Source organism: Leopardus geoffroyi, chromosome X (genome assembly GCF_018350155.1).
Source record: "Leopardus geoffroyi isolate Oge1 chromosome X, O.geoffroyi_Oge1_pat1.0, whole genome shotgun sequence".
Taxonomy (NCBI): domain Eukaryota; kingdom Metazoa; phylum Chordata; class Mammalia; order Carnivora; family Felidae; genus Leopardus; species Leopardus geoffroyi.
This window is the reverse complement of record NC_059343.1, coordinates 58,382,623-58,406,764: the sequence shown is the minus strand read 5'-3', so window position 1 is coordinate 58,406,764 and position 24,142 is coordinate 58,382,623. Positions and strand designations below refer to the sequence as shown.

The following is a 24,142-nucleotide window of genomic DNA, read 5'->3' as shown; positions in this document are numbered from 1 at the left end:
TTATATTAGTTTCAGGTATACAATATAGAGATTCAACAATTCCATACATCACCCAGTGCTCATCATGACAAATGCCCCATCACCTATTTAACCCAACCCCTTCCCCTCCCCTCTGGTAACAATCAGTTTGCTTTCTATAATTAGAAATCTGTTTGGGGGCACCTGGGTGGCTCAGTAGGTTAAGCGTCTGACTTTGGCTTAGGTCATGATCTTGCAGTCTGTGAGTTCGAGCCCCGTGTCAGGCTCTGTGCTGACAGCTCAGAGCCTGGAGCCTGCTTCCAATTCTCCCTCTTTCTCTGCCTCTCCCCTACTCACACTCTGTCTCTCTTTCTCTCAGAAATAAATAAACATTAGGGGCACCTGGCTGGCTCAGTCTTAAGCGTCTAACTTTGGCTCAGGTCATGACCTCACAGTTCGTGAATTCGAGCCCCCGATAGGACTCTGTGCTGACAGATTGGAGCCTGGAGCCTGCTTCAGATTCTGTGTGTCTCTTTGTCTCTCTCTCTCTCTCTCCCCATCTGCTGCTCATGCTCTGTCTCTGTCTGTCTGTCTCTCTCTCCCAAATATAAATAAAAAAATAAATAAATATTTAAAAAATTTTTAAATCTCATGTATAAATTCTAAAAAAAATCTGTTTCTTGGTTTGTCTCTTTTTCCCTTTGCTCATTCGTTTTGTTTCTTAAATTCCACATATGAGTGAAATCACATGGTATTTGTCTTTCTCTGACTTATTTTGCTTACCATTATACTTTCTGGCTCCATCCATGTCATTGCAAATGGCAAGATTTCATTCTTTTTTATGGCTAATATTCATATATATATGTATATATAACACATTTGTCTTTATCCTTTCATCAATCAATGGACACTGGGATGCTTCCATATCTTGGCTATTGTAAATAATGCTGCTATAAAAATAGGGTGCATGTATCCCTTGAATTAGCGTTTTTGTATTCTTTGAGTAAATACCCAGTAATGCAATTACTGGATCATAGGGTAGTTCTTTTTTTTTTTTTTTCTTAAAGTAAGCTCTATGCCCATCATAAGGCATGAATTTACAATCTCAAGATTGAGTCCCATGCTAGGATAGTTCTATTTTTTAACTTCTTGAGGAACCTCTATACTGTTTCTACACAGTGGCTGCATCAGTTTGCATTCCCACCAATAGTGCACGAGTGTTCTTTTTTCTCCACATCCTCGCCAACACCTGTTGTTTCTTGTGTTGTTGATTTTAGCCATTCTGACAGGTATGAGGTGTTATCTCATTGTTCTGATTTGCATTTCCCTGATAGTAAGTGATGTTAGACATTTTTTCATGTGTCTGTTGGCCAGCTGCATGTCTTCTTTAGAAAAATGTGTGTGTCTTCTGCCCATTTGTAATTGGATTATGTTTTGGGGGTGTTGAGTTTTGTAAGTTCTTTATATATTTTGGATACTAACCCTTTATCGGATATGTCATTTGCAAATATCTTCCCTCATTCTGTAGGCTTTTATTCTTCTGTGAAGAAGGTTTCTGTTTTGATGTAGTTCCAATAGTTTATTTTTGCTCTTGTTTCCTGTGCCTCAGGAGACACATCTAGAAAAAAGTTGCCTCAGCCTGTGTCAGAGATTACTGCCTGTGCTCTCTTCTAGGATTTTTACAGTTTCAGGTCTCATATTTAGGTCTTTAATCCATTTAGAATTTATTTTTGTGTATGGTGTAAGAAAGTGGCTAAGTTTCATTCTTTTGCATGTAGCTGACCAGTTTTCTCAACACCATTTGTCCTTTTCTCATTGGATATTCTTTCCTGCTTTGTTGAAGATTAATTGACCATATAGTTGTGGGTTTATACTAATCCTTCTTTTTAAAGATGAAGATTCCTTATTTTTGCCTTCCTGCCTTTGCTCCTCTCATTTCACTCTTATCTTTTTCCTTGTTAAGCCTTACATTATAGAAATAGTACTACAATTTGAGTTCATTGGGGGCTTTTTTCCTCTCTCTGTCCTTAATTCACTCATCCACCAATTCATCCAATAAACATTTACTGAGTATCAGGGACTATGCTAGATGCTGGAGATAGAGATGAGTAAAAACTGGTCTCTATTATTGAGGAACTGACAGTCTAGCATTTCCCAATGTCTCCCTAAATACATATTTCCTTTTCTTCATTCCAGGGTACTTCAGAATGGTATAAAACATTAAGAATCCATGTGTTTCCATACTTGGTTCTAAGGGTGAACTTCACTCTAATCAAATGATCGCCAAATAGCACTTCCATTTATTTGACCAGGTTATATGTAGGTTTGCCTGTGGGGAAAAAATAAAAGTTTGAGGGGCGCCTGGGTGGCTCAGTTGGTTGAACATCTGACTTCAGTTCAGGTCATGATCTCACAGTTCGTGAGTACAAGCCCCACATCGGGCTCTGTGCTGACAGAGCCTGGAGCCTGCTGCAGATTCTGTGTCTCCCTCTCTCACCACCCCTCCCCAGCTTGCATTCTGTCTCTGTCTCTCTCTCTCAAAAATAAACATTAAAAATTTTTTTAAAAATTTTTTAATGTTTATTTATTTTTGAGAGAGAGAGACAGAGACAGAATGCAAGTGGGTTAGGGGCAGAGACAGAGGGAGACACAGAAGCAGAAGCAGGCTCCAGGCTTTGAGCTGTCAGCACAGAGCCCGACGCAGGGCTCAAACTCACAAGCTGTGAGATCATGACCTAAGCCGAAGGTGGACGTTTAACCGCTTAACCGACTGAGCCACCCAGGTGCCCCTATTTCTCTTAAAATGACAATAGTAACTGGGGCGCCTGGGTGCCTTAGTTGGTTGAGCTCCCGACTTCAGCTCAGGTCATGATCTCACAGTTTGTGAGTTCAAGCCCCACATTGGGCTCTCTGCTGTCAGCACAGAGCCCACTTTGGATCTTCTGTCCCCCTCTCTCTTAACCTCTCCCCCCCTCTCAAAAATGAATAAACATTAAAAAAATAATAAAATTATAATAGTAACCTATTAATCAGTACCTATTAAATACCTACTATAAGTCAGACAGTTGTACACCCCACTTAAGTGCATCCCTATGAGGTATAATCTCCAGTATTTCCTTCCAGTGTTTTTCTGTGTATATATGTACAATTGACCCTTGAACAACATGGAGGTAGGGGCGGTGACCACCCTGTGTAGTTGAAAACCTAAGCAGGGGCTCCTGGGTGGCTCAGTCAGTTAAGCGTCTGACTTTGGCTCAGGTCATGATCTCACAGTTCATGAGTTCAAGCCCCACATCAGGGTCTCTGCTGTCAGCTCAGAGCCTGCTTCAGAGCCTCTGTCCCCCTCTCTCTTTGCCCCTACCCCACTTGCACATGCACACATACTATCTCTCTCTCAAAAATAAACATTACAAAAAGAAAATCCAAGTATAACTTTTGACTCCCCCAAAACTTAACTACTACTGTTGACTGGAAGCCTTACTAATAACAGTTGATTAGCACATATTTTGTATGCTATGTGTATTGTATAGCATACTCTTACAATAAGCTAGAGAAAAGAAAATGTTATTAAAAATCATAAATAAAATACATTTACAGTACTGTACTTATTTTAAAAAATCCACATGGGGTGTACCCACACAGTTCAAACCCATGTTGTTCAAAGGTCAACTGTATATAGAATTTCTCTACAAAGTTAGCATCGTATTTTAACTCCTTTTAAAAAAATGTAACATGGTGGAAGGGGAGCCTGCCTGGTTCAGTCGGTAGAGCATGGGCCTCTTGATCGTGGGGTTGTAAGTTTAAGCCCCACACTGGGTGTACAGATTTAAAAAAAAAAAATGTAACATACAGGAGCATTTTTGTGTGCCATTAATTCTTTTAATAGATTAAAGTCTATGTTTTTAAAGATTCTTTTTAAAAAATGTTTATTTTATTTATTTTGAGAGCACAAACAAAGGAGGGGCAGAGAGAGACAGAGACTCCCAAGCAGGCTCCATACCATCAGTGCAGAGCCAGACGTGGGATTTGATCTCATGAACAGCAAGATCATGACCTGAGCTGAAACCAAGAGCCAGACGCTCACCAACTGAGCCAGCCAGGTGCCCCGACTAAAGTCTATTTTTAGAGCAGTTTTAGATTTACAGCAGGAGCAGGCTGAAAGTACAGAGAGTTCCCATATACTCCCTGCCCACCCCATACTCACCCCAGGGCACAGCCTCCCTTGACTATCAACATTCCTTACCAGAATTGTACATTAGTTACAATTGATGACGAATAATAATGATTATTCGAAGCCCGTAGTTCACATAGGAGTTTGCTTTTGGGGTTGTACATTCTATGGGTTTTGATGATGTAAATATGTCTCCATCATAATAGCATACAGAATAGTTTCAGTATCCTAAAAATGGTCTGTGCTATGCTGTCATTGGTTTTTTTAAATGTTTATTTATTTTTGAGAGAGAGAGAGCAGGGAAGGGGCAAGAGAGGGAGACAGAGAGGATCCAAAGCAGGTTCTGTGATGACAGCAGTGAGCCAGTGTGGGGCTTGATCATGACATGTGAGATCCTGACCTGAGCCGAAGTCACCCACCCAGGTGCCCCAGTCATTGTTTTTTTAAAATGTTAATGAATATATCCATTGTATGAATATAGACAAAACTGATTTAACTAATCCCCTATTATTGTGCATTTAGATTGCTTTCTTATCTCTGTTTTAAAGATGAGAAAATTAAGACCTGGTGACGACCTTGTGATTTGTCCAAAGTCAACTGACTAAAATGCAAGCAGAGTTGAGATTAGAATCCTGGTCTGTTTCTGTCTCCGCAGCCCACACGCTTTTATGCCACCACTCTGACACCATTAATCCTTCCTTAAACTGTCTCCCTTCAATTTGAAACCGGGTGTTCTGCACAAACAGACCAGCCAAGGATCCAAGTATGGGTTGAGAAGGGCCAGCAACACAAAAGAATGAGGTGGACCAACTGAGATGGAACAAATTGAAAATGAGAAGGGAGGTACAGGGACATAGAAATAAGCAGAAGGTGGGAGGTAGGTACACAGAATACTGGTTACAGTATAAAGGACACTGGGTTTGGGAAACTGAAGGGGAAAACTCTTGCTTTTATCTCTGTATGTAGGAGAGAGCAAAGATAATCTCAAGGCCATGTGGGGAGCCAGGAAGGATTAAGGTTTCTGGGAAAGTAAATGAGACAAGGGAGGATAAAACTCTCTGGGACTAGAAGGCTAGGTGAGGCTTAGTGTGGGAAGGAAGGCCCAGAGCAAAGAGGCAAGCTAGAGCAGGCACTGGACACCAAGCCTACACGTTCCTAAATCTGTGGCAGGACTCCCCTCCAGCCTAAGCCTCCTCCAGTATCTCAGACACTAGAAGCTCTCCAGCCCTCAGGGGTTGGAGGAGGAAAGTAGGGGGCAGAGACTGCAAAGTGCACTAACTATAATGGGGACTGAGGAAGGATCCTGGCACACATATATTTTTTTTAAACCAGTAGGCCTAACGCTAGTGCCCCCTCCCCCTCCCCCACTTCTCAAGCTTCACCCTCAGCCACACCCACACGCTAAGGACCATCCGGGAGTGGAGGGTGGGAGGGACAGGGAAAAGCGTGTGTGTGCGCGCGCGCGCGTGCGTGCTCGTGCAAACGAGAGGCAGAGGGACCGGAGACAGAGACTGAGACAGACAAAAAGAGACTGGCAGAGAGAGAGAGAGAGCGCCAGAGAGAGAGAAAGAGAGAGAAGGAGGAGGAGGAAAGAGACTGACAAGGACAGAAGGAGGGAGGGAGGAAGAGAGGGGCTGAGAGAGAGAGAGAGAGAGGAGGAAACACAGCTCTCGGCCTTGGTGAGGAAAACTACTGTAGAGATAAGGCAGGGAGCTCCTGCTGGAAGACTCTGGGAGAAGATCCCAGAACTTACCCTAAGACCGTTGAGGGAGTGGGGGAGTGTCTTTGCGGGGCCTGGTTTTGGGGTCATCAGGCAGTAACGGTTACTGCATAGGCGTTGTCACTGAGCCAGAGCCATTTAACCCGCCCTGGGTGGCTGGAAACCAAGCCTAAGACACCCCACAACTATGACATTCAGAATGGTTAGGGGAGCCCAAGGCTGCAGACAAGGGAAGGAGGGGCACGTGAGGCCTGGGTCCCTGCCTACCCCCCCTACTCCGCTGTCACTCATTACCCCAACAGTCTCCCAGGGGGCGGGCCCCGGAGAGGTGGGGTTGGGGGGAGGGTAATCTTGGCAGGCGCCTGCTGCATGGCGTAGGTAGGGACTGTCGGGGGGGGGGGGCGGACGCTGGGGGTTGAACACGAGTGGGAAGCGAGGAGAGACACGGGGAGGGGGAGGGGACCGGGAACCATTTGAATGAGAGGAGGGGATCACGGGTAGAGTGGGCTCCAGGAGGTAGGGCGGGCACGGGTGTGACTGGTTGGGGGGGGGGGAAGGGGAGAAGACTCTTGAGCCAGGTAAGAGAAGCAGGTGCGTAGATGTATTTTTTGTGGGTTAGTGTACTCGGCCGTTCCGTGGAGAGGGGGTGCCGCCTTTCCCGAGGGCGGGCTTCAAAGCTCCAGAGGCTACCTTTTCCTCCTCAACTAACGGGGCCCCGGGCGGGGGCTCAAGCTCCATTTCCAACGACTACGCTCCACTCCGCAATTTCCAGGCGGCCACTGGGCTGGGAGTCTCGCGCCGGGGGCCGGCGCTGTCTCGCGAGCCCCCTCCACGAGCCAGCCAATGGGGTTGGTTGCTGGCGCCGCCCGCCCGCCTGGTGCAGAGCTCTGGGCGCTGTGAGCGGCGCTGCCATTTAAAGGGGCCGCGACCCCTGTCCCGGCTGCTAGGGAGGGAGGTGGAGAAGGAGCGCGGGGCCGTCGCTGTCTGCAGTTCTAGGCTTGTAGCCGGTACACTAACCCTGCCTCAGGTAGGGGTCGGGCCTGATCAAGCCGAACCGAACCTGCAGGCGGGATTTCGCCGTAGCCAGGAAGGGGGGGGGGGGGTCTAAGGAGAGATCGTAGCTCCAAAATGTCTTCCTGTAAATGCCTGAGGTGGGGGGTGGGCAACAGGAGAAGGAGGACTAGGGGAGCAATAGGAAGGGGGAACGGGGCTGAGGAAGTGGGCGACCCTGAAAGGTAACTGGGGGGAGGGGTTAGGAAGGGCAGTTGGTGGGGGCGAGGGAAGGGCTGAGGGGAGGACCTTGCAACGCGGGGAGGGGGGGTGGGGCCAGACAGGGTGGGTTAAGACTGGGGAGCTGAGGGGCTCTGGGAGAGAGGGGAGGAGATAAGAACTGAGATCGCGGGGGTGGGAAAGGCTCTTGGTGGCAACAGCCCTAGGAGACTCTAAGGGGGGCGTTCAGCCCGAGTTGGGGGGGGAGTGAAAGGTAGAGGGGGAGGGGAACTGGGAGTTGCAGTGGGGTGGCGGGGGCAGGCGGGAGGGTGGAACGACCGACTGCCTGGCTAGTGTGGGCACGGGGCCAGGGCGGGGAACGCCTCTCCCCACAGGGGGCGCTGTATGGGGGGAGTGGTCATTGGGACTAGAGCCAGTGGAAATGCTTGTCGGTGTGATGGGGGCTGTTCATGAGAAATCCAAGTGGGTGATGGGGTGTGTCTCAGAACCTATATAAGAAGGAATTCTGGCGAAGACCACCTCTTTTGCCCCTTCTTCTACCCCTAATCTACAGCCCATATCCAGTCATCCTCATGGACCCCAGTGACTTTCCCAGTCCGTTTGACCCATTGACCCTGCCAGAGAAGCCCCTGGCTGGAGACCTTCCAGTAGACATGGAATTTGGAGAGGATCTACTGGAATCCCAGACTGCCCCAACTCGAGGATGGGCGCCCCCTGGCCCTTCTCCATCCTCAGGAGCCCTGGACCTGCTTGATGCCCCTGCTGGCCTGGAAAAAGACCCTGGAGTCCTGGATGGAGCCACTGAGCTGCTGGGGCTGGGGGGGCTGCTCTATAAAGCCCCCTCTCCCCCAGAGGTGGACCATGGTCCTGAGGGGACCCTTGCTTGGGATGCAGGAGATCAGACCCTAGAGCCTGGACCAGGGGGCCAGACCCCTGAGGTGGTACCACCTGAGCCAGGGGCTGGGGCAAATCCCTCTTCACCACAGGGGTTACTAGAGCCTTTGGCTCCAGATTCGCCGATAACACTGCAGCCCCCCCATATTGAAGAGGAGGAGACCACCAACATAGCTACAGGGAGAAGGGGCTCCCCTGGGCAGGAGGAGGAGCTTCCCCAAGGGCAGCCACAGAGCCCAAATGGTCCCCCCAGCCCTTCAGTGGGAGAGACTCTGGGGGATGGAATCAACAGTTCTCAGACCAAACCTGGGGGCCCTAGCCCTCCTGCACACCCATCCTTGCCAGGTAGGTCACCTAATCAGCTGGAGAATCCAGGCTGGGGAGAGGGTAGGGGTAAGTAGGGGTGGTTGTGTGTCTGGGGAAAGCATAAGGGAGGGGGAAGAGGGTGGACAGACAAGAGTAGGGATATGTATGGAGAAGGAGTTGGGAGCTTGGAAGGGAAGACGAGGAGCTGTGATGAAGATTAAGGAAAGTAGGGGTAGGGAGGCAGCTCAGTGGCTATGGGAGGGTAATAGGGGGGAGGTTTCAGGGGGTGGGTTGGGAAGAGTGGATTTGTTGGGAGAGGTTCCCTTTTTCTTACCCCCAGGGGGCTGTTGTGCCAGGGTCCTTTCTTTACAATTTGGAGAGGACACCAGGCTTCTTGGTGCTAAGATCTTTCCAGCTGTTTTGTTCTAGAAGAGAGTGGGGTTTCTGGGTTGGATGAATGATAACTAGGTTCTGGAGCCACCAACAGCATAGTGATTTCAGGGGAATGGTAGAAATGCAGGGCCTGGAATTGTGTCTCTGATAGGGGAGGAAGAGCCTGGGCTTGAGAGGCTCTGATTTCCCCCCTCTTTCTGCCTAGTGGTGTGCCTCTCCCAGGTTGTGACCAGGGTCTTGGGGCTTATATAACCACCTGAGTCCAGGGGAACCTCTCCATACATAATGCTTCCTTTTCCCTTTGCTACCTTTGGGTGCTTGCATTTGTTGTCAGTGAACTATATAAGTTCTCTGATGAAAGACCTGTTATCTGTGTTTCCTTAACTCCCAATGATTGGGACAGAGGCTGGGGGGAAGGCTAAGATTTTTTTTTTTAATGGAGAATAGCTGCCCCCTCCCCTCCCTTAGAACAGAGCTTGAGGTAAACCTGAGAGGGGCCCCAAGAAGCCACAGGCACTTGAGTTTTCCCTTTCAGTTTTGAGTATGTTCTTCCCCAGGAATGGAGGCACGGAGGTTGGGCCAGAGAGGGGGTGGTGAGGGCAAGCTCAAGATTTAGGCTGTTTTCTGCTTCCTTTGCAGGAGATGGCCTGACTGGGAAGGCGAGTGAGAAGCCGCCTGAGAGGGTGAGGGGGGGAGGGGATTGGAAGGAGTCTGGTTCCCCCTATAGCTCTGGGAAGGACAGACCCTTCATTTTCCCTCCCAGATGTTGTTCTGGGGAGGGCTTGTGCAAGGAGAGTTAGGAGGAAGCGGGCGGGGGGGGGGAGCTCTTGTGTCTCCTGCTTCTTAAGGAGAAAGTCCAGCCTCCTTTTCTCCCCTCCTCTCAGTCCTGGGCTGAGGGTCCCTACTCTCCCTTCCCCCTCCCATCTCTGTACCCCCCCCCACACCCTGCACCAGTACAGCAGGCCCTTTAGCCTGCCCCTGGTGTCAGCTTTCCTCCCCTCCCATGTTTCCAAGGTGCAGAAGAGAAGCGAGCGCGTTAGAAGAGTAGAGCCTCCAAAACCCGAGGTTGTGGATTCCACTGAGAGCAGTGAGTAGGACTTGAGGAAGTGTGACCGAGTGGGATGTGGCGGGCCACAGATCTCCTGGCTCCCATAGTGCTGCGCCCTGCAGAGTGTGAAGTGCCTATCTCTGCTGTGGGTTGGCATGGGAACCAGGGGCAGTGGGGGAAATTGAAAACAACAGCAGCGAGAATGGAGTTTCCTGTTTCAGCCATGCCATCCCTGTCCTGAATCTTCTCACTCAGAGCCCTCCTGGGCCCTCCCAGGGAGAGTGCCACCAGTGGCTTAAGATGCCAGCATGATGCGGGTGGGGGTGCAGAGGAAATAACTAGGGGGATGGGGCTCATCCGAGGAGCCAGTATCTGAGCTGCCCATTGGTCAGAGGAGAGCTGGTCCAGTAGCTTTTGCTCATGGTCCGTGCCCCCACTTCCACAGTTCCAGTGTCAGATGAGGATTCTGATGCCATGGTAGATGACCCCAATGATGAGGACTTTGTGCCATTCCGGCCCCGGCGCTCCCCTCGCATGTCCCTACGCTCAAGCGTGGCACAAAGGGCCGGGCGCTCTGCGGTAGGCACCAAGATGACCTGTGCTCACTGCCGGACGCCACTGCAGAAGGGGCAGACCGCCTACCAGCGCAAGGGGCTGCCTCAGCTCTTCTGCTCTTCATCCTGTCTCACCACTTTCTCTAAGAAGCCTTCGGGCAAAAAGACCTGTACCTTCTGCAAGAAGTACGTGAAGGTCCCCAGGGTGCAGGGAGGGCAGGGATCAGGCCGGGAGTAACTAGTGATCCGGGGACTGTGGGCAAGAAGCTAGCAGAGTGGAACTGGGAGGGGGGTCCGAGATTACTCGGCCCTGTGGTCATCGATCCCTGCGGAGGGGTGGGAGCCGATGAAATAAGAGGATGGTACTGAGTGAACATTCCAACCTGCGCTTCCACCTGCAGGGAGATCTGGAACACCAAGGACTCGGTTGTGGCACAGACTGGTTCAGGAGGCTCCTTCCATGAGTTCTGCACGTCCGTCTGTCTCTCCCTGTACGAGGCCCAGCAGCAACGCCCAATCCCACAGTCTGGGGATCCTGCCGACGCCACTCGCTGCAGCATATGCCAGAAGACTGGAGAGGTGAGGAAGCTCGATGGGGGCTGATTTGCAGAGCCTGGCTAGCCCTGACCTGCCCCTGCCATCCTGGGGCTGCAGGGGCCAGGCCCTGTGGAAGAGGGGAGTGGGGAGGAAGGGCAGCCATCATGAGGGAGCATATTCAAGGATAGAGCTTCTCCAGGATGTATGCAGCCGGCCTTCCTTGCCTCCCGGGACCTCACCATCAAGTCGGCAGCCCGATGTGCAGGTTGGGGGGTCCCTGGGCCCACTGTGTGCTGTGAAGGTCTAGGGTGAGGTGGGGCGGGCCGTCCTTGCTTCAGGGTGGGTGGTGGTGCCCAAGCCCTGGCTCAGGGTGTGTGTGTGTACGGCAGGTCCTGCACGAGGTCAGCAACGGCAGCGTGGTGCACCGGCTCTGCAGCGATTCTTGCTTCTCCAAATTCCGGGCCAACAAGGGACTGAAAACCAACTGTTGTGACCAGTGCGGGGCTTACATCTACACCAAGACCGGGAGCCCTGGCCCTGAGCTCCTCTTCCACGAGGGCCAACAAAAGCGGTTCTGCAACACAACCTGCTTGGGGGCGTACAAGAAGGTGGGGCCGAGGGAGTAGTGCATTAGAGGGCTGTGGACGGGGGTGCGGTTCCTGGGTGACAAATAAAGGTGCCTGACGGGTCGAGGGTTGGGAAGAATAAAACAAATAAAGGGGGTTTCAATTGTATCTGTTATGTTTTATTTTTGAAGCTGGCTGGTGGATACACAGGTCTTTGTTATATCATCATCTACCCTTTTTTTGTATGCCTGAAATATCTCATGTTTTAAAAAATTTAACAAATAAAAGCGAAGGGACAAATCCAGCCTCAGCCTCTCCTTCCCCATCCTCACAGAAAAACACACGTGTGTACCCATGTGTCTGGTGCAAGACCCTGTGTAAGAACTTTGAGATGCTATCACATGTGGATCGTAATGGCAAGACCAGCTTGTTCTGTACCCTGTGCTGTACCACCTCTTACAAAGTGAAGCAGGCAGGGCTCACTGGTAGGTGCAAAGCCCTCTTCTCTGAGACCCCTGCTGGCCTTCCTTCTACCTCCCGTACTCCCTTCTAAAGTGATCCCTGCTGCCCAACCTCAGCCCCGACCACATCTTCCCATGGATTTCCTGTTCCATCTCTGCACTGCCTTACACCTTCTGTGTGCTCTCTCTCTCTCTCTCCTTCTCTATCTCTCTCTCTCTCTTTCTTTCTCTCTCTCTCTTTCTCCTTTTCTCTCTGTGCCCCAGGCCCTCCCCGACCCTGCAGCTTCTGCCGCCGCAGCCTCTCTGACCCCTGTTACTACAACAAGGTTGATCGCACAGTCTACCAGTTCTGCAGCCCCAGCTGCTGGACCAAGTTCCAGGTACTCCAAACCCTGGACCAGGGATGAAAGAAGGGTGTGGTGACACAGAGAGGGTATGAGAGTTGGGGCAGGTAGGCCCGGGCAGAACTAAGAACGAGCCTGACCCCCCCTCCCCACCGCCCCCACACACCTCCCTTACTTGTCTTCCTTCCCTCCAGCGCACAAGCCCTGAGGGGGGCATTCACCTGAGCTGTCACTACTGCCACAGCCTCTTCAGTGGCAAGCCTGAGGTCTTGGACTGGCAGGTAAGATCCCCACCCCTGCCGACATCCTGCCACATAGACCGGACAGCTGTCTGAAGGGGGCCTTCCCTCCACTTGGCTCTCGCCAGATCGGGATGTCACAGCTCTGTCCTCCCCGCCCTGTGCCCCTCATCTCAGGACCAGGTGTTCCAGTTCTGCTGCCGCGATTGCTGCGAGGACTTCAAGCGGCTCCGGGGTGTGGTGTCCCAGTGTGAGCATTGCCGGCAGGAGAAGCTCCTGCATGAGAAACTCCGGTTCAGTGGGGTGGAGAAGAGCTTCTGCAGCGAAGGTAAGGAGGTGGGGAAAGGCGCAGAAGGGCCTGAAACTTCCAGCCAGAGAGGGTGGTGGGGGAAGGAGGAGTGCTTGCAATGTGGCACTTGGGGGGCGGTCGGGGGTCCTCTGCTCACTGTGTTGTCCTCCTCCCATCCCCTCCCCCTCCGTCCGTCTCTCTGTCCATCCGGAGGCTTCAAGGTACGAGAGGCTGGTGGAGGTTTTAGGTGGACCACCTTGGAAAGGTTGGGCCTCCCGGCCATGGTGATCTCTGGGTCTCTGGACTCTCTCCTCTTGCCCTCTTCCCAGGCTGTGTGCTGCTGTACAAACAGGACTTCACCAAGAAGCTGGGGCTGTGCTGTATCACTTGTACCTACTGCTCCCAGACCTGCCAGCGTGGAGTCACCGAGCAGCTGGATGGCAGCACCTGGGACTTCTGCAGTGAGGACTGTAAGAGCAAGTACCTGCTGTGGTACTGCAAGGTAAGGGGGGCAGGACACTGGAAAGGAGGGAAGGGGCGCCAAGGGGCACAGGCTGTTACACTGGCCTCAGGGTGCGGGCCGATCTCCAGGGAGGGGACTCTGGTTGGCCCGGCTTCTGAAGGGAGCAGCACGGCCTCTCCCAGGGCAAAGGGCCCAGCCCACTTTAGGGAGGCAGGTCTGACTGTCCTGTTGACGCCCCCCAGGCCGCCCGGTGCCACGCCTGTAAGCGCCAGGGGAAGCTGCTGGAGACCATCCACTGGCGTGGGCAGATCCGTCATTTCTGCAACCAACAGTGTCTGCTGCGCTTCTACAGCCAGCAGAACCAACCCAACTTGGATACCCAGAGCGGGCCTGAGAGCCTCCTGAACAGTGAGTGCTGGGCAGGGGGCATGCTCTGTTAGCACTGGCCTGGACCCTTTTCACCCTAGGCCCAGCCCCTCTCTCCCTTCTCTCTTGCTTTCACCTCATCCTTGGCCAGACAGAGCTCCTTGTACTATATTCTTTTTCAGCTTCTGGACCGTGCGGGTACTAGGGGGAGCCTTGTTTCAAGGTCCCTAGAGTTCGAGTCTACTCGAACTGTATAAAGGATGTGTTTTGAGGGGATGGACACTGACCCAGGTGGGATGGGGCATGTGGGGGGCTGTGGTTAATTTTCAGAGAGCTGGAAGTGTCGGCATAAGCTCTACCTTTAAGGAGACCGAAGACTATTGTTTCTAGAATGTCACCTCAGTCTCTCCACTGCTTCAGGGGTACCAAACTTCCGAGGGTCATCTGAGTGGAAGGTCTCCAATTGTGCGTCATTGGGGGAACTGTCTTTTGGTCTTCTTGGCAGCCAGGACCAAAGAACCTTCTTGGCCAGTGTTGCTGGGGCCTAGAGAAGACTACATCTAAGGATGGGGGGTGGTGAGGAGGGGATATTCTAGATCTCCCATTTGCATCTAGTGTGCCTTTCAATGGAGCTCTTGTGGAACGGGGATGAGGAGAGCGGAGAGCAAGTTCCTCAGATGAGAGCATTCATTTGTTTTGATCTATAGGTCAGTCTCCCGAGTCGAAGCCCCAGGCACCATCTCAAACCAAAGTGGAGAACAGCAGTACAGTGAAGACCCCAGAGGAAAATGGGAATCTGGGCAAGGTCAGGGCAGAAGCCAAGGGGGTGGATGACCTCAGAGGAGGGTATGCTGGTTGGCAGCTCTAACATTCCTTGGTCTCTGCAGATCCCTGCCAAGACCCGATCGGCTCCCGCTGCTTCCACCCCTCCTCCACCCCCGCCACCCCCAGCAACACCCCGCAAAAACAAAGCGGCCATGTGTAAACCACTGATGCAGAATCGGGGGGTCTCCTGCAAGGTGGAGATGAAGTCCAAAGGGAGTCAAACAGGTGAGCCAGGGTACCTAGACATCCCAGGCTACATTCCATAGTCCTAGGCCTCCAGCCCCGTGCCTGGGAGCTGGACAGGGGGTTTATGAGATGGCTGAAGCATTGTGCACATGGTTGTCCCGGAATTTTCGAGTTGTCTCTCAACCTCTGGTTCTAGGGCAGTTTTGTGACACTGAGCATGTGTTAGAGCTTTTGGGGTAGAGGGGGACAGGCAAGCGTCAGGCTCTGGGCCAGATGTGGTGGCTCTGAGAAGACCCCTTTCTTGTCAACAGAAGAGTGGAAGCCACAGGTGATAGTGCTGCCCATCCCAGTGCCCATCTTTGTGCCAGTGCCTATGCATCTGTACTGCCAGAAAGTCCCGGTGCCTTTCTCCATGCCCATCCCGGTAAGTTTCCCTGCCCTTCCTGGTGTGGTCTCCTTTACCCTTTCAGGATTGAGACCCATGCTCCCCGCCTCCCCCCCTTAGTCTCATCAGCTGTCCCTCTCATTCGCTGGGGTGGTTGTTGGTGTTCAGTTGGGATTCCTGCCTCCAGGTGCCTGTGCCCATGTTCCTGCCCACCACCTTGGAGAGCACAGACAAGATTGTGGAGACCATTGAGGAGCTGAAGGTGAAGATCCCTTCCAACCCCTTGGAGGCCGACATCCTGGCTATGGCAGAAATGATTGCAGAGGCTGAGGAGTTAGACAAGGCCTCATCTGACCTTTGTGGTACGCCATGGGGGGTGGTGATAAGGGAGACAGGGTGCTACTGGCCTGTGTCAGCCTAAGGGGGAGGAGTGTGGTAATCTTGGTGCCTTAGAAGGACTGGGGAGTAGTTGGGATTAGCCCCTGAAGGCCTGTGAGGGTGCTAGGCAGGAGCTGCAGTGACCAAGCCACCTTCCCTGTCCCCCAGATCTTGTGAGCAACCAGAGTGCAGAGGGGCTTCTGGAAGACTGTGACCTGTTTGGGCCAGCTAGAGATGATGTCCTGGCCATGGCTGTCAAGATGGCCAATGTCTTGGATGAGCCTGGGCAAGACTTGGAGGCGGACTTCCCCAAGAGTGAGTGGGACTTGAAGTGTGTCCACTGGGTGCAGTAGCATTTGTGCCAAGAGGCATGAAGTGTCCCTTGTAATCTGAGCATGACCCCAAAACAGTGCTCCTTGTGACCCTGTGACAGAAGGTTCTCATAGGGACTAGTGCCAGAGATACCGGGACAGGCGCACTGTTTTGCAGTTGTGTCTAGCTTTTGTTTTATCGCGGCAGAACACATAACATAAAATTTATCATCTTAACCGTGTTTAAGCATGCAGTTTGGTAGCGTTACGAACATTCCCATCATTGTGAGTTTTTGCATTTATGTGCCTCGGAGCGTGTTCTTGGTACAGCTTTGCTGCTTCCTACCGAGTACAGTAAGGCTGTATAGGAGTCTCATCTCCAGTCAAGTGGCCAAGTGGCAGGGGTAGGGTGTGAGGACCACAGGGTTGAGATCTTAAAAAAATTGATTTCTTCCTCCTTTCCTCTCTAACAGACCCTCTGGACATTAACCCAAGTGTAGACTTCCTCTTTGATTGTGGCCTGGTAGGGCCCGAGGATGTGTCTACTGAACAAGACCTTCCCCGCACCATGAGGAAGGTGAGGGCCAGGGCTGCTAAATCCACAGAAGGAGGAGGCTCAAAGAGTTTTTTTGGGGAGGGTGGGGGCGGCTCTTGTAGTCAAGCCGGCGGCCTTAGTTTGACTTTCCTAACCTCCGTTGTCTGCCAGTGTGAGTACCAAGAAATAGCCACACTTTCTCTCTTCACGAGGTCACCAGGGCCATTTCTGGGGCTCTGTGCTGTGGAAGCTCGCTGCATTCTTACATCAGGCCCTTGCTTCCCCAGTGGTCAATACTATCCTGACTGGCTTCCGTGGTGCCCCTGGCCCTGCTTCTGCCACCCCTTTTCTTTCTCTTCCCCTCCAGGGTCAAAAGCGGCTGGTGCTTTCGGAGAGCTGTTCCCGGGATTCCATGAGCAGCCAGCCTAGCTGTACTGGACTCAACTATTCATATGGTGTCAATGCTTGGAAGTGCTGGGTGCAGTCAAAATATGCCAATGGAGAAACCAGCAAGGGGGATGAACTGCGCTTTGGCCGTAAGTATGGGGTGGGGGTGGGGAGGAAGGTACCCCGTGCTCAGGGGAGGGGCCCCCACCCATTTACCTAAAACACAGGGCCCCCTCGATGTGGGGAGAGGAGGAGGGCCAGGGCTGCAGTTCAGCTGAGGATGTGAGGATGTCTAGGGGTGATAAGGCCGTGATCACCGAAGGGTGTCCTGTGAAGATGGGGAGGAGTTGCAAAATAAGGGGAGAGGCTGTCTAGGTTTAAAGGCTGAGGGCTTTTTTTTTTTTTTTTTTTTTTGGTAATGGGTGGGTTTGTTCTGGAGCTGGATGCACTAAGGGATGAAGGGATTAATGATGGAGCTAAATGAAATTCTCCACGTGGAGTTCTCTTAATCCCATCTACCTCCACTGTGTATCACTACAGCCAAACCTATGCGTATCAAAGAGGATATTCTGGCCTGCTCAGCTGCTGAACTCAACTACGGTCTGGCCCAGTTTGTGAGAGAAATCACTCGACCCAACGGTGAACGATACGAACCTGACAGTATCTACTATCTGTGTCTCGGCATCCAGCAGGTATCCCTGGCACGCCGCCTCGCTTGCCGTCACTCTCAACATAGCAGGCAGGATCCCACCGGAAATGACTCTGTCCCGGCCCCTGTTCCTCACCCTGCCTCCTACCCTGAGCAGGTCCCCTTGGTAATCCTCCAGAACCATTCTAGGAAGGGAAAGATGGGTAGAGCTGAACTCTTTGGGTGGTGGGGTGATGTGTAGTTTCCCCTGCAAGAGGTCGGCCGCATGTTGTCTGACGAAGGAGGCTGGGCTTGTGAAGAACCAGTGACAACACAGCTCCCCAAACTTCCTCCTCTTCCAGCAGGGCCCCGGTATCTCAGAGTGGGGGGGTATCCCTGGAGAAAAGCACTCTGGGTCACCTAATCAAGCAGCGCTTTCCTATTGCCTCCTCATTATCGAGGTTGCCATGCTCGGGGCCTTTGGCATCACGTCTTTCCTCCAGAACCTAGAGTCTAGCTTTCTGTGCATGTTTTTCTTTCTTCAGTACTTGCTGGAAAACAATCGAATGGTGAACATTTTCACAGACCTTTACTACCTGACTTTCGTTCAAGAACTCAACAAGTCTCTGAGTACCTGGCAGCCCACACTCCTCCCCAACAGTAAGGGACAGGGACCTTGCAACCCCTCTGCCCTCTTCTCCATGCTTTCAGTACACCGTTCCAAGAGTCCTGGGCTGTTTGGTCTGCCACTCTCCACAAAGTGTCTGAGGGCAGGAGTTACGTCCCTGGGGGGGCCTCGGGGTTGAGAGCTAGAGGGGCCAGAGCCCCCATCCTTGAACACGACCTAGGTCTAGGTCTGAAAAAGGTGGCTTGGGTTTTGGTGGTGAGTGAGGAAAGAAGAGAAGGCACTGTGGGACTCCTTGGGGTTTACATCTCCCTGCCTGTAACTCGAGGGTGGTAAGAGAAGCTCCAAGTGCAAGTGGAAACCATTTAAAAAGCCCAGTTCACTGTCTACTATAGCAGGGTGTCTGCGTTCTCTGTGCAGTTGTCACTTACTGGCCAGGGATGGGGTGGGAAATGCTCGTGAGCGGGGCGTCTGGGATTGGAAGTGGCTGGGTGGGGGTGTTTGATCACTCCTGACTGGCGTCTCCCCCTTGACCATTGCAGATACGGTGTTCTCCCGCGTGGAGGAAGAGCACCTGTGGGAGTGTAAGCAGCTCGGGGTCTACTCACCCTTTGTCCTCCTCAACACCCTCATGTTCTTCAACACTAAGTTTTTTGGGCTCCAGACAGCCGAGGAACACATGCAGCTCTCCTTCACCAACGTGGTGCGGCAGTCCCGCAAGTGTACCACCCCTCGGGGCACCACCAAGGTGGTGAGCATCCGCTACTATGCCCCCATCCGCCAGAGGAAAGGGCGAGGTACGAGGCTATTCCCCGACCCCTTTATCTTTCCCCCTCCCTGCTTTCCCTCTCAGGCCCCTCCATGACTGCTGGCTTGGCCCTCTCCTTGTCTTCCCTACCCCTTCCATTCCTGTGTTTGCCAAAAAGGCAAAAATAGCCAGTCCTGCAATCTGCTAGGCAGTGGCCCTTGCAGAAATAGGAGGTCACTCAGCTGCCTGTATCCTGCTCCCCTCCTTTTTCTTTTTCTTTTTCTTTTTTTTTCTCTTTCTCTTTCTTTCTTTCTTTTATTTACTTATTTTTAAAGAAATATTTCTTTGTGACCTTTTTTTAAGTTTATTTGTTTATTTTTGAGAAAGACAGAGACAATGTGAGTGGGAGAGGGGCAGAGAGAGGGGGAGAGAGAGAATCCCAAGCAGGCTCTGCACTGTCAGCGCAGAGGCCAATGTGGGGCTCGAACTCATGAACCATGAGATCATGAGTTGAGCCAAAACCAAGAGTCGGATGCTTAACTGACTGAGCCACCCAGGTGCCCCTCTTTTTTTTTTTTTTAAGCTCAGTCTTTTTTTTTTTAGAGGTTTATTTATTTTTGAGACAGAGAGAAAGTGAGCAGTCAAGGGGTGGAAAGAGGGAGACAGAGGATCCAAAGTAAGCTCTGGGCTGACAGCAGAAAGCCCAATGTGGGGCACCAGCTCCTGAACTGTGAGATCATGACCTGAGCTGAAGTTGGATGCTTAACTGACTGAGCCACCCAGGCGCCTGGTAACTTTCCTCCTTTCAAGGCAATGTACTTTCTTGGAGTGGATGGTAGACAAGTAGGAAACTGCTGGGTGTGTTCAACTGTGGGGGAGAGTTGACAGGGTGAATAAGAGGCTTTCCCTGGTTCTGTGCTGCTGGGTGTGACAAACTGCACCTTGGTTTCCATTCTGGCCCTGGAGTCCCGTGCCATCTGAGTGCAGTTCCCAAAGTCTCTTCTCTGGACCTGAGCCTCTGCCTGGGCTGAGGTACTGGGGGCTGGGACCATTGCTGTTTCCCTGTCCCGGAAGGCTAGCCCAGCCTTGCCATAGGGTCTGTTTTGTCAGTATGCATGCAGAGCTTCTGAGATGACGTCTTCAGGAAATCATTTTGGGGAGATTATAAAGGGAGACCTTGGCAGTGAGAACCAGGGAGGCCCACAGAACAACTCCCCCCCCCCCTGCTGTCACAGGACCTGTTTGCTTGACGTGGGGAGACTGACCGACCCTTCTTCTGCCTTTATTTCTCTGTGAGACTGTATTTGGTGTCCTGAGGCCTTCCCCCTGTGCCCTGGACTGTGCTCTTGGAAGTGGTTCATTGAGGCTGTGCTTGTAATGACTCTGGGTCATTTGCCTCATCTGCAGACACGGGCCCTGGGAAACGGAAGAGAGAAGAAGAAGCTCCTATCTTAGAGCAGCGTGAGAACCGCATGAATCCCCTCCGCTGCCCCGTCAAGTTCTACGAATTCTATCTCTCAAAATGGTGAGTTGGAAGCTTTGCAGGCGTGGCATTAGCATGGGGACCCAGGGAATCTACTTTGCCCTGGTAATTGATCTCTGTCCTCCCACCCCTCCCCCCACCCACCTCGCCACTATTATAGCCCTGAAAGCCTCCGGACTCGCAACGATGTGTTCTACCTGCAACCCGAGCGGTCCTGCATCGCCGAGTCACCTCTCTGGTATTCTGTGATCCCCATGGACCGCAGCATGTTGGAGAGTATGCTCAATCGCATTCTGGCTGTGCGTGAGATTTACGAGGAGCTGGGTCGTCCTGGGGAGGAAGACCTGGACTGAGCCCATGTGCTATCCGTGTCTGTCTTTCACACCAACATCTGGCCTGGGGCCATGTCCCACAGGGCGACTGGCCCAGGAACCAATGCTACTCATCCTGAAGGGCCCTGACTGCCCTTCTCTACTCATCCATTCCCTGCCTTCCCTAGGAACCCCTGGCTCTTACCTTCTTCCACACCACTTGACAACCACAGGGCCCCAGTCCTCTGCACCCAGGGGCTGGTCTCCCAGTGATGGGCAAAACCCAGCTTGGCCATTTCCTTTATGCTTCAGAGTGAACCCCTTCTCCTGGGGGCCCAACTCTGGGTGGAGTGTTGAGAGCTCTGGTGATCCTGTTGGCTTTGGGTTTCCTGACCCATCCCATGTAGGTAAAGCTCCCTGTTCCTAGGTTTGGCCAAGGGAAGAACCCAGCTGCCTTCTCTGCCCTGTGCCCATCCCCTCCTTTTGCTCTTCCCCGGTACCACGCTAGAGGGTCTTGTATGGACGACGGGAAAGAAAGTATGGCAGTAATGAGGGGACCATTTACCTAAACCGCAGAGCTTAGATGCTCTTCCCCTCCCATGAGATAACTAGTTGTTGGAATCCCCGCGCCACCTCACTCCCCCTCCCCACCCCTGCAAGCACCAGCCCTTGGTGCCTCCATTTAAAAAACTTCCAAATGCTTTCTTTCCCTCAAAGGCAGAAGATGACTCTAAGTGTGGGGAACTGACTCCTGTCCCCTTGGTTTATGTGTTTGTCACTCTCTGCCGTCTTAGGTTGGCATGAGCCATGGTGTCAACATGCTTAGCCCCCTCTGTAACTGCCTCCCTTTAGTTCAATGGACAGAGTTTCCCAAGGCAAAAACTACCTTCTGACTTGGATTGGGGCTGGGTTTCCCCACTCGTGTTCTCCCCCCATCATAAGAGCCAGGCCAAGCCTGTGGGGGCCCTGGGTCATACAGGATGGGATGTGTGGTCAAAGGATAGGTGAAGAACTGTGGGCATGGGTCCTGTGCCCACTGCCTGCATCTCTCTTCCCCATCTTGCCTTCATAGTTCCAGAAAACTATTAGCGTCCAGCAAAGGGGGTACCCAGTTCTTTCCCTGTTGGCTTTGCTGTTCCCCAGCCTCCTTTTTGTGTTTTTATAACTGTTACCAGTTTAGCCACTGTTTAAATTGTATATATTGTTCTGAGGCGCCTGGCCTGTCCCTTCAGTGAGCCATGCCCACCCTTGTGTTGTAGTGAGAAGCTGTTGTCACAACTAACCTTCTGTCTCTGGAATTGTTTGTTTCAAATAAAGAGTTAAAATTGTCCTTTGCCTTCTCTGGGGGAGGGAGAGCGGTATCAGGAGAGGTGGGGGCCTTAGTGGACCAGTGCCAGACCACTTCAAACTCTCAAGGGGGTAAAGAAGTGAGATGTCCCACCTCAGTTTCAAGAATCATTTTTACCTGCCTCGCTGAATGAATCCACTAGGAAATATGGTCTTTTTATTTTTCTTTCATTTTTTGAAAATTTACTTATTTTGAGAGAGAGACAGCGCGAGTGGGGGAGGGGCAGAGAGAGAGGAGAGAGAATCTCAAGTAGGCGCAGAGCCCGATGCGGGGCTCAGAGTCACAAACCATGAGATCATGACCTGAGCTGTAACCAAGAGTTGGACGCCCAACCAACTGAGCCACCCAGGTGCCCCACGGTCCTTTTTAATAACAAGTTTCCAAATACTTAGAGGGGGAAAAATCAATTTCACAGCCATCTGTTGAGGACCTACTATGTGAAGGGCCTAAGATTCCATGCTTCAGAGAAGACAAAGATTCATGAGACCAGGGTCCTATCCCCAGCAGGCTCCCAGGCTACAGGGGAGACAGACCACTGCACAGTTAGTTGTGAGACAGGCAGAATGAAATATCTAGTGCTGTGGGAGAATAGGGAGATAATTCATTTCAAGTTTACAGGGATGTATGTGCAACTGAGTGAGCTCGTTGGGGGCGATGGCATATAACCGGGGCCTCAGGGAATAAGTGGGAGGGGCTGGGGGGACCAGTACAACCAAAGCCATAGGGAAGCCAAGTGTGAGGCTGAAGTTTTCCAGCCAGGCAATCTGCAGCTTTAGGGAGGAGATCCTCACAACAGTATAAAGGATGGGGGGGGGGGGGGCAGGTAAGAAGTGTGGCTGATAGGTTCTGTGGGCCTTGATGGGGGCTGCGGGGATAAAGAAGGAAAAGGGAAGATGGATTCAGATATTTCAAAGGTCAAGGCTATAGGATCTGGAGGAGAGGGAAGCGCTGAGCATGAATCCCAGGTTTCTAGCCTTGATAACTGGGAGGGAGAGTGAGATGCCTTTCACCAAGTTGGGAAACAAGAGCAGGGTTGTTCTGTTTTATTTTTGTTGGTGTTTTTTGCCAGGGAGTAGGGGTAACAGGGGGTTGGTAACAAGTTGAGGTTTGGGTCATGTTGGGTTTCTACTGAAACACTCAAGTGGTGGGCTGTGCGACATAGCAAAAAGAACACCCAAACTGAAGTTTCTAATCCTAGCTGTGCCACTGAGAGTTGGGCAAGCCTACCTTTTTGAGCCTCACCTTAAAAATGCGTTCATGAGGCACCTGGGTGGCTCAGTCTGTTAAGCGTCCAACTTCGGCTCAGGTCATGATCTCATGGCTCGTGGGTTTGAGTACCGCGTCGGGCTCCTTGCTGACAGCTCAGAGCCTGGAGCCTGCTTCGGATTCTGTCTCCCTCTCTCTCTCTGCCTCCCACTCTCAAAAATAAACAAACATTAAAAAAATGCATTCATATTCTGCCCTGACTTTCTCACAGAACTGCTGCAAAGGCCAGGTGAGAAAATGGATATGAAAGAGCAGAATCGATGCTAGATGTTACCGTATATACTAGGCAGTTGGGAATGTGGGTCTGAGGCTTAGAAAAGAGATGAGGTGTTTATTCTTTTTTAGGCTTTATTGAGGTACACTTGACATATAACATAGTATAGGTTTAAGGTGTAGAGCTGTGCCGATTTGATACGCTTATATATTGCAAATGATTACCACCATAGTGTTACCTAACACTTCCATCCCGTGGCAAAGTACCATCTCTTTTTGGGGGGGGTGAGAACGTTTAAGATCTACTCTCTTAGCAACCTTCAAGTATATAATATTGTTAACCATAGTAACCATGCTGTACATTAGATCCCCAGAACTTGGGGTGCCTGGGTGACTCAGTCAGTTGGGCCTCTGACTTTGGCCCAGGTAATGATCTCATGGTTCATGAGTTCAAGCCCTGCAATGGGGCTCTCTGCTATCAGCACAGAGCCCGCTTTGGATCCTCTGTCTCCCTCTCTCTACCCCTCCCCTGCTCTCTGTCTCTCAAAAGTAAACATTAAAAATATTTTTAAAAAATCCCCAGAATTTATTCATCCTATAATTGGAAATTTAGAGCCTTTGACCAATGTCTCCTCATCTCCCCCGCCTCCAAGCCCCTGGAAACCACCATTTTACTCTCTGTTCCTAGGAGTTCAGCTTTTTTAGATTCCACATATAAGTGAGATCATACAGTATTTGTCTTTCTCTCTGACTTATTTTACTTAGCATAATGCATGAGATGTCAATTTATTTTTATTTTATTTTTTTTTTAATTTTTTTTTTTCAACGTTTATTTATTTTTGGGACAGAGAGAGACAGAGCATGAACGGGGGAGGGGCAGAGAGAGAGGGAGACACAGAATCGGAAACAGGCTCCAGGCTCTGAGCCATCAGCCCAGAGCCTGACGCGGGGCTTGAACTCACGGACCGCGAGAT

The 24,142-nt window shown here is 51.6% G+C and overlaps 1 protein-coding gene across 6 annotated transcripts; it reads left to right on the top strand.

The window, feature by feature from the left end:
• Window positions 1–5,785: 5,785 nt before the first annotated feature.
• ZMYM3 (zinc finger MYM-type containing 3) lies at window positions 5,786–21,669 on the top strand. 6 transcript variants are annotated; one of them, XM_045470851.1, is made up of 25 exons: window positions 5,786–5,808; window positions 7,633–8,318; window positions 9,312–9,355; window positions 9,687–9,759; window positions 10,166–10,460; window positions 10,676–10,853; window positions 11,201–11,419; window positions 11,712–11,862; window positions 12,103–12,218; window positions 12,377–12,463; window positions 12,599–12,749; window positions 13,040–13,212; window positions 13,416–13,581; window positions 14,247–14,344; window positions 14,427–14,589; window positions 14,862–14,974; window positions 15,123–15,297; window positions 15,482–15,628; window positions 16,098–16,201; window positions 16,527–16,695; window positions 17,087–17,238; window positions 17,720–17,834; window positions 18,342–18,596; window positions 19,955–20,072; window positions 20,191–21,669. In XM_045470851.1, exons 2-25 carry the CDS (start codon window positions 7,652–7,654, stop codon window positions 20,381–20,383), a joined length of 4,122 nt encoding a protein of 1,373 aa, XP_045326807.1. In that variant the 5' UTR covers window positions 5,786–5,808; window positions 7,633–7,651; the 3' UTR covers window positions 20,384–21,669. The 6 variants fall into 6 exon arrangements, with proteins under 6 accessions (XP_045326807.1, XP_045326805.1, XP_045326806.1 ...); XM_045470849.1 differs by lacking the exon at window positions 5,786–5,808 and adding an exon at window positions 6,167–6,227; XM_045470850.1 differs by lacking the exon at window positions 5,786–5,808 and adding an exon at window positions 6,322–6,440.
• Window positions 21,670–24,142: the final 2,473 nt, after the last annotated feature.

Coding starts and splice junctions, on each gene's coding strand:
- ZMYM3 (XM_045470851.1), top strand. CDS start 7,652: ATGGACCCCAGTGACTTTCCCAGTCCGTTTGACCCATTGACCCTGCCA. Junction 10,461..10,675: donor ACCTGTACCTTCTGCAAGAA/GTACGTGAAGGT, acceptor TTCCACCTGCAG/GGAGATCTGGAACACCAAGG. Junction 17,835..18,341: donor GCCCACACTCCTCCCCAACA/GTAAGGGACAGG, acceptor TGACCATTGCAG/ATACGGTGTTCTCCCGCGTG.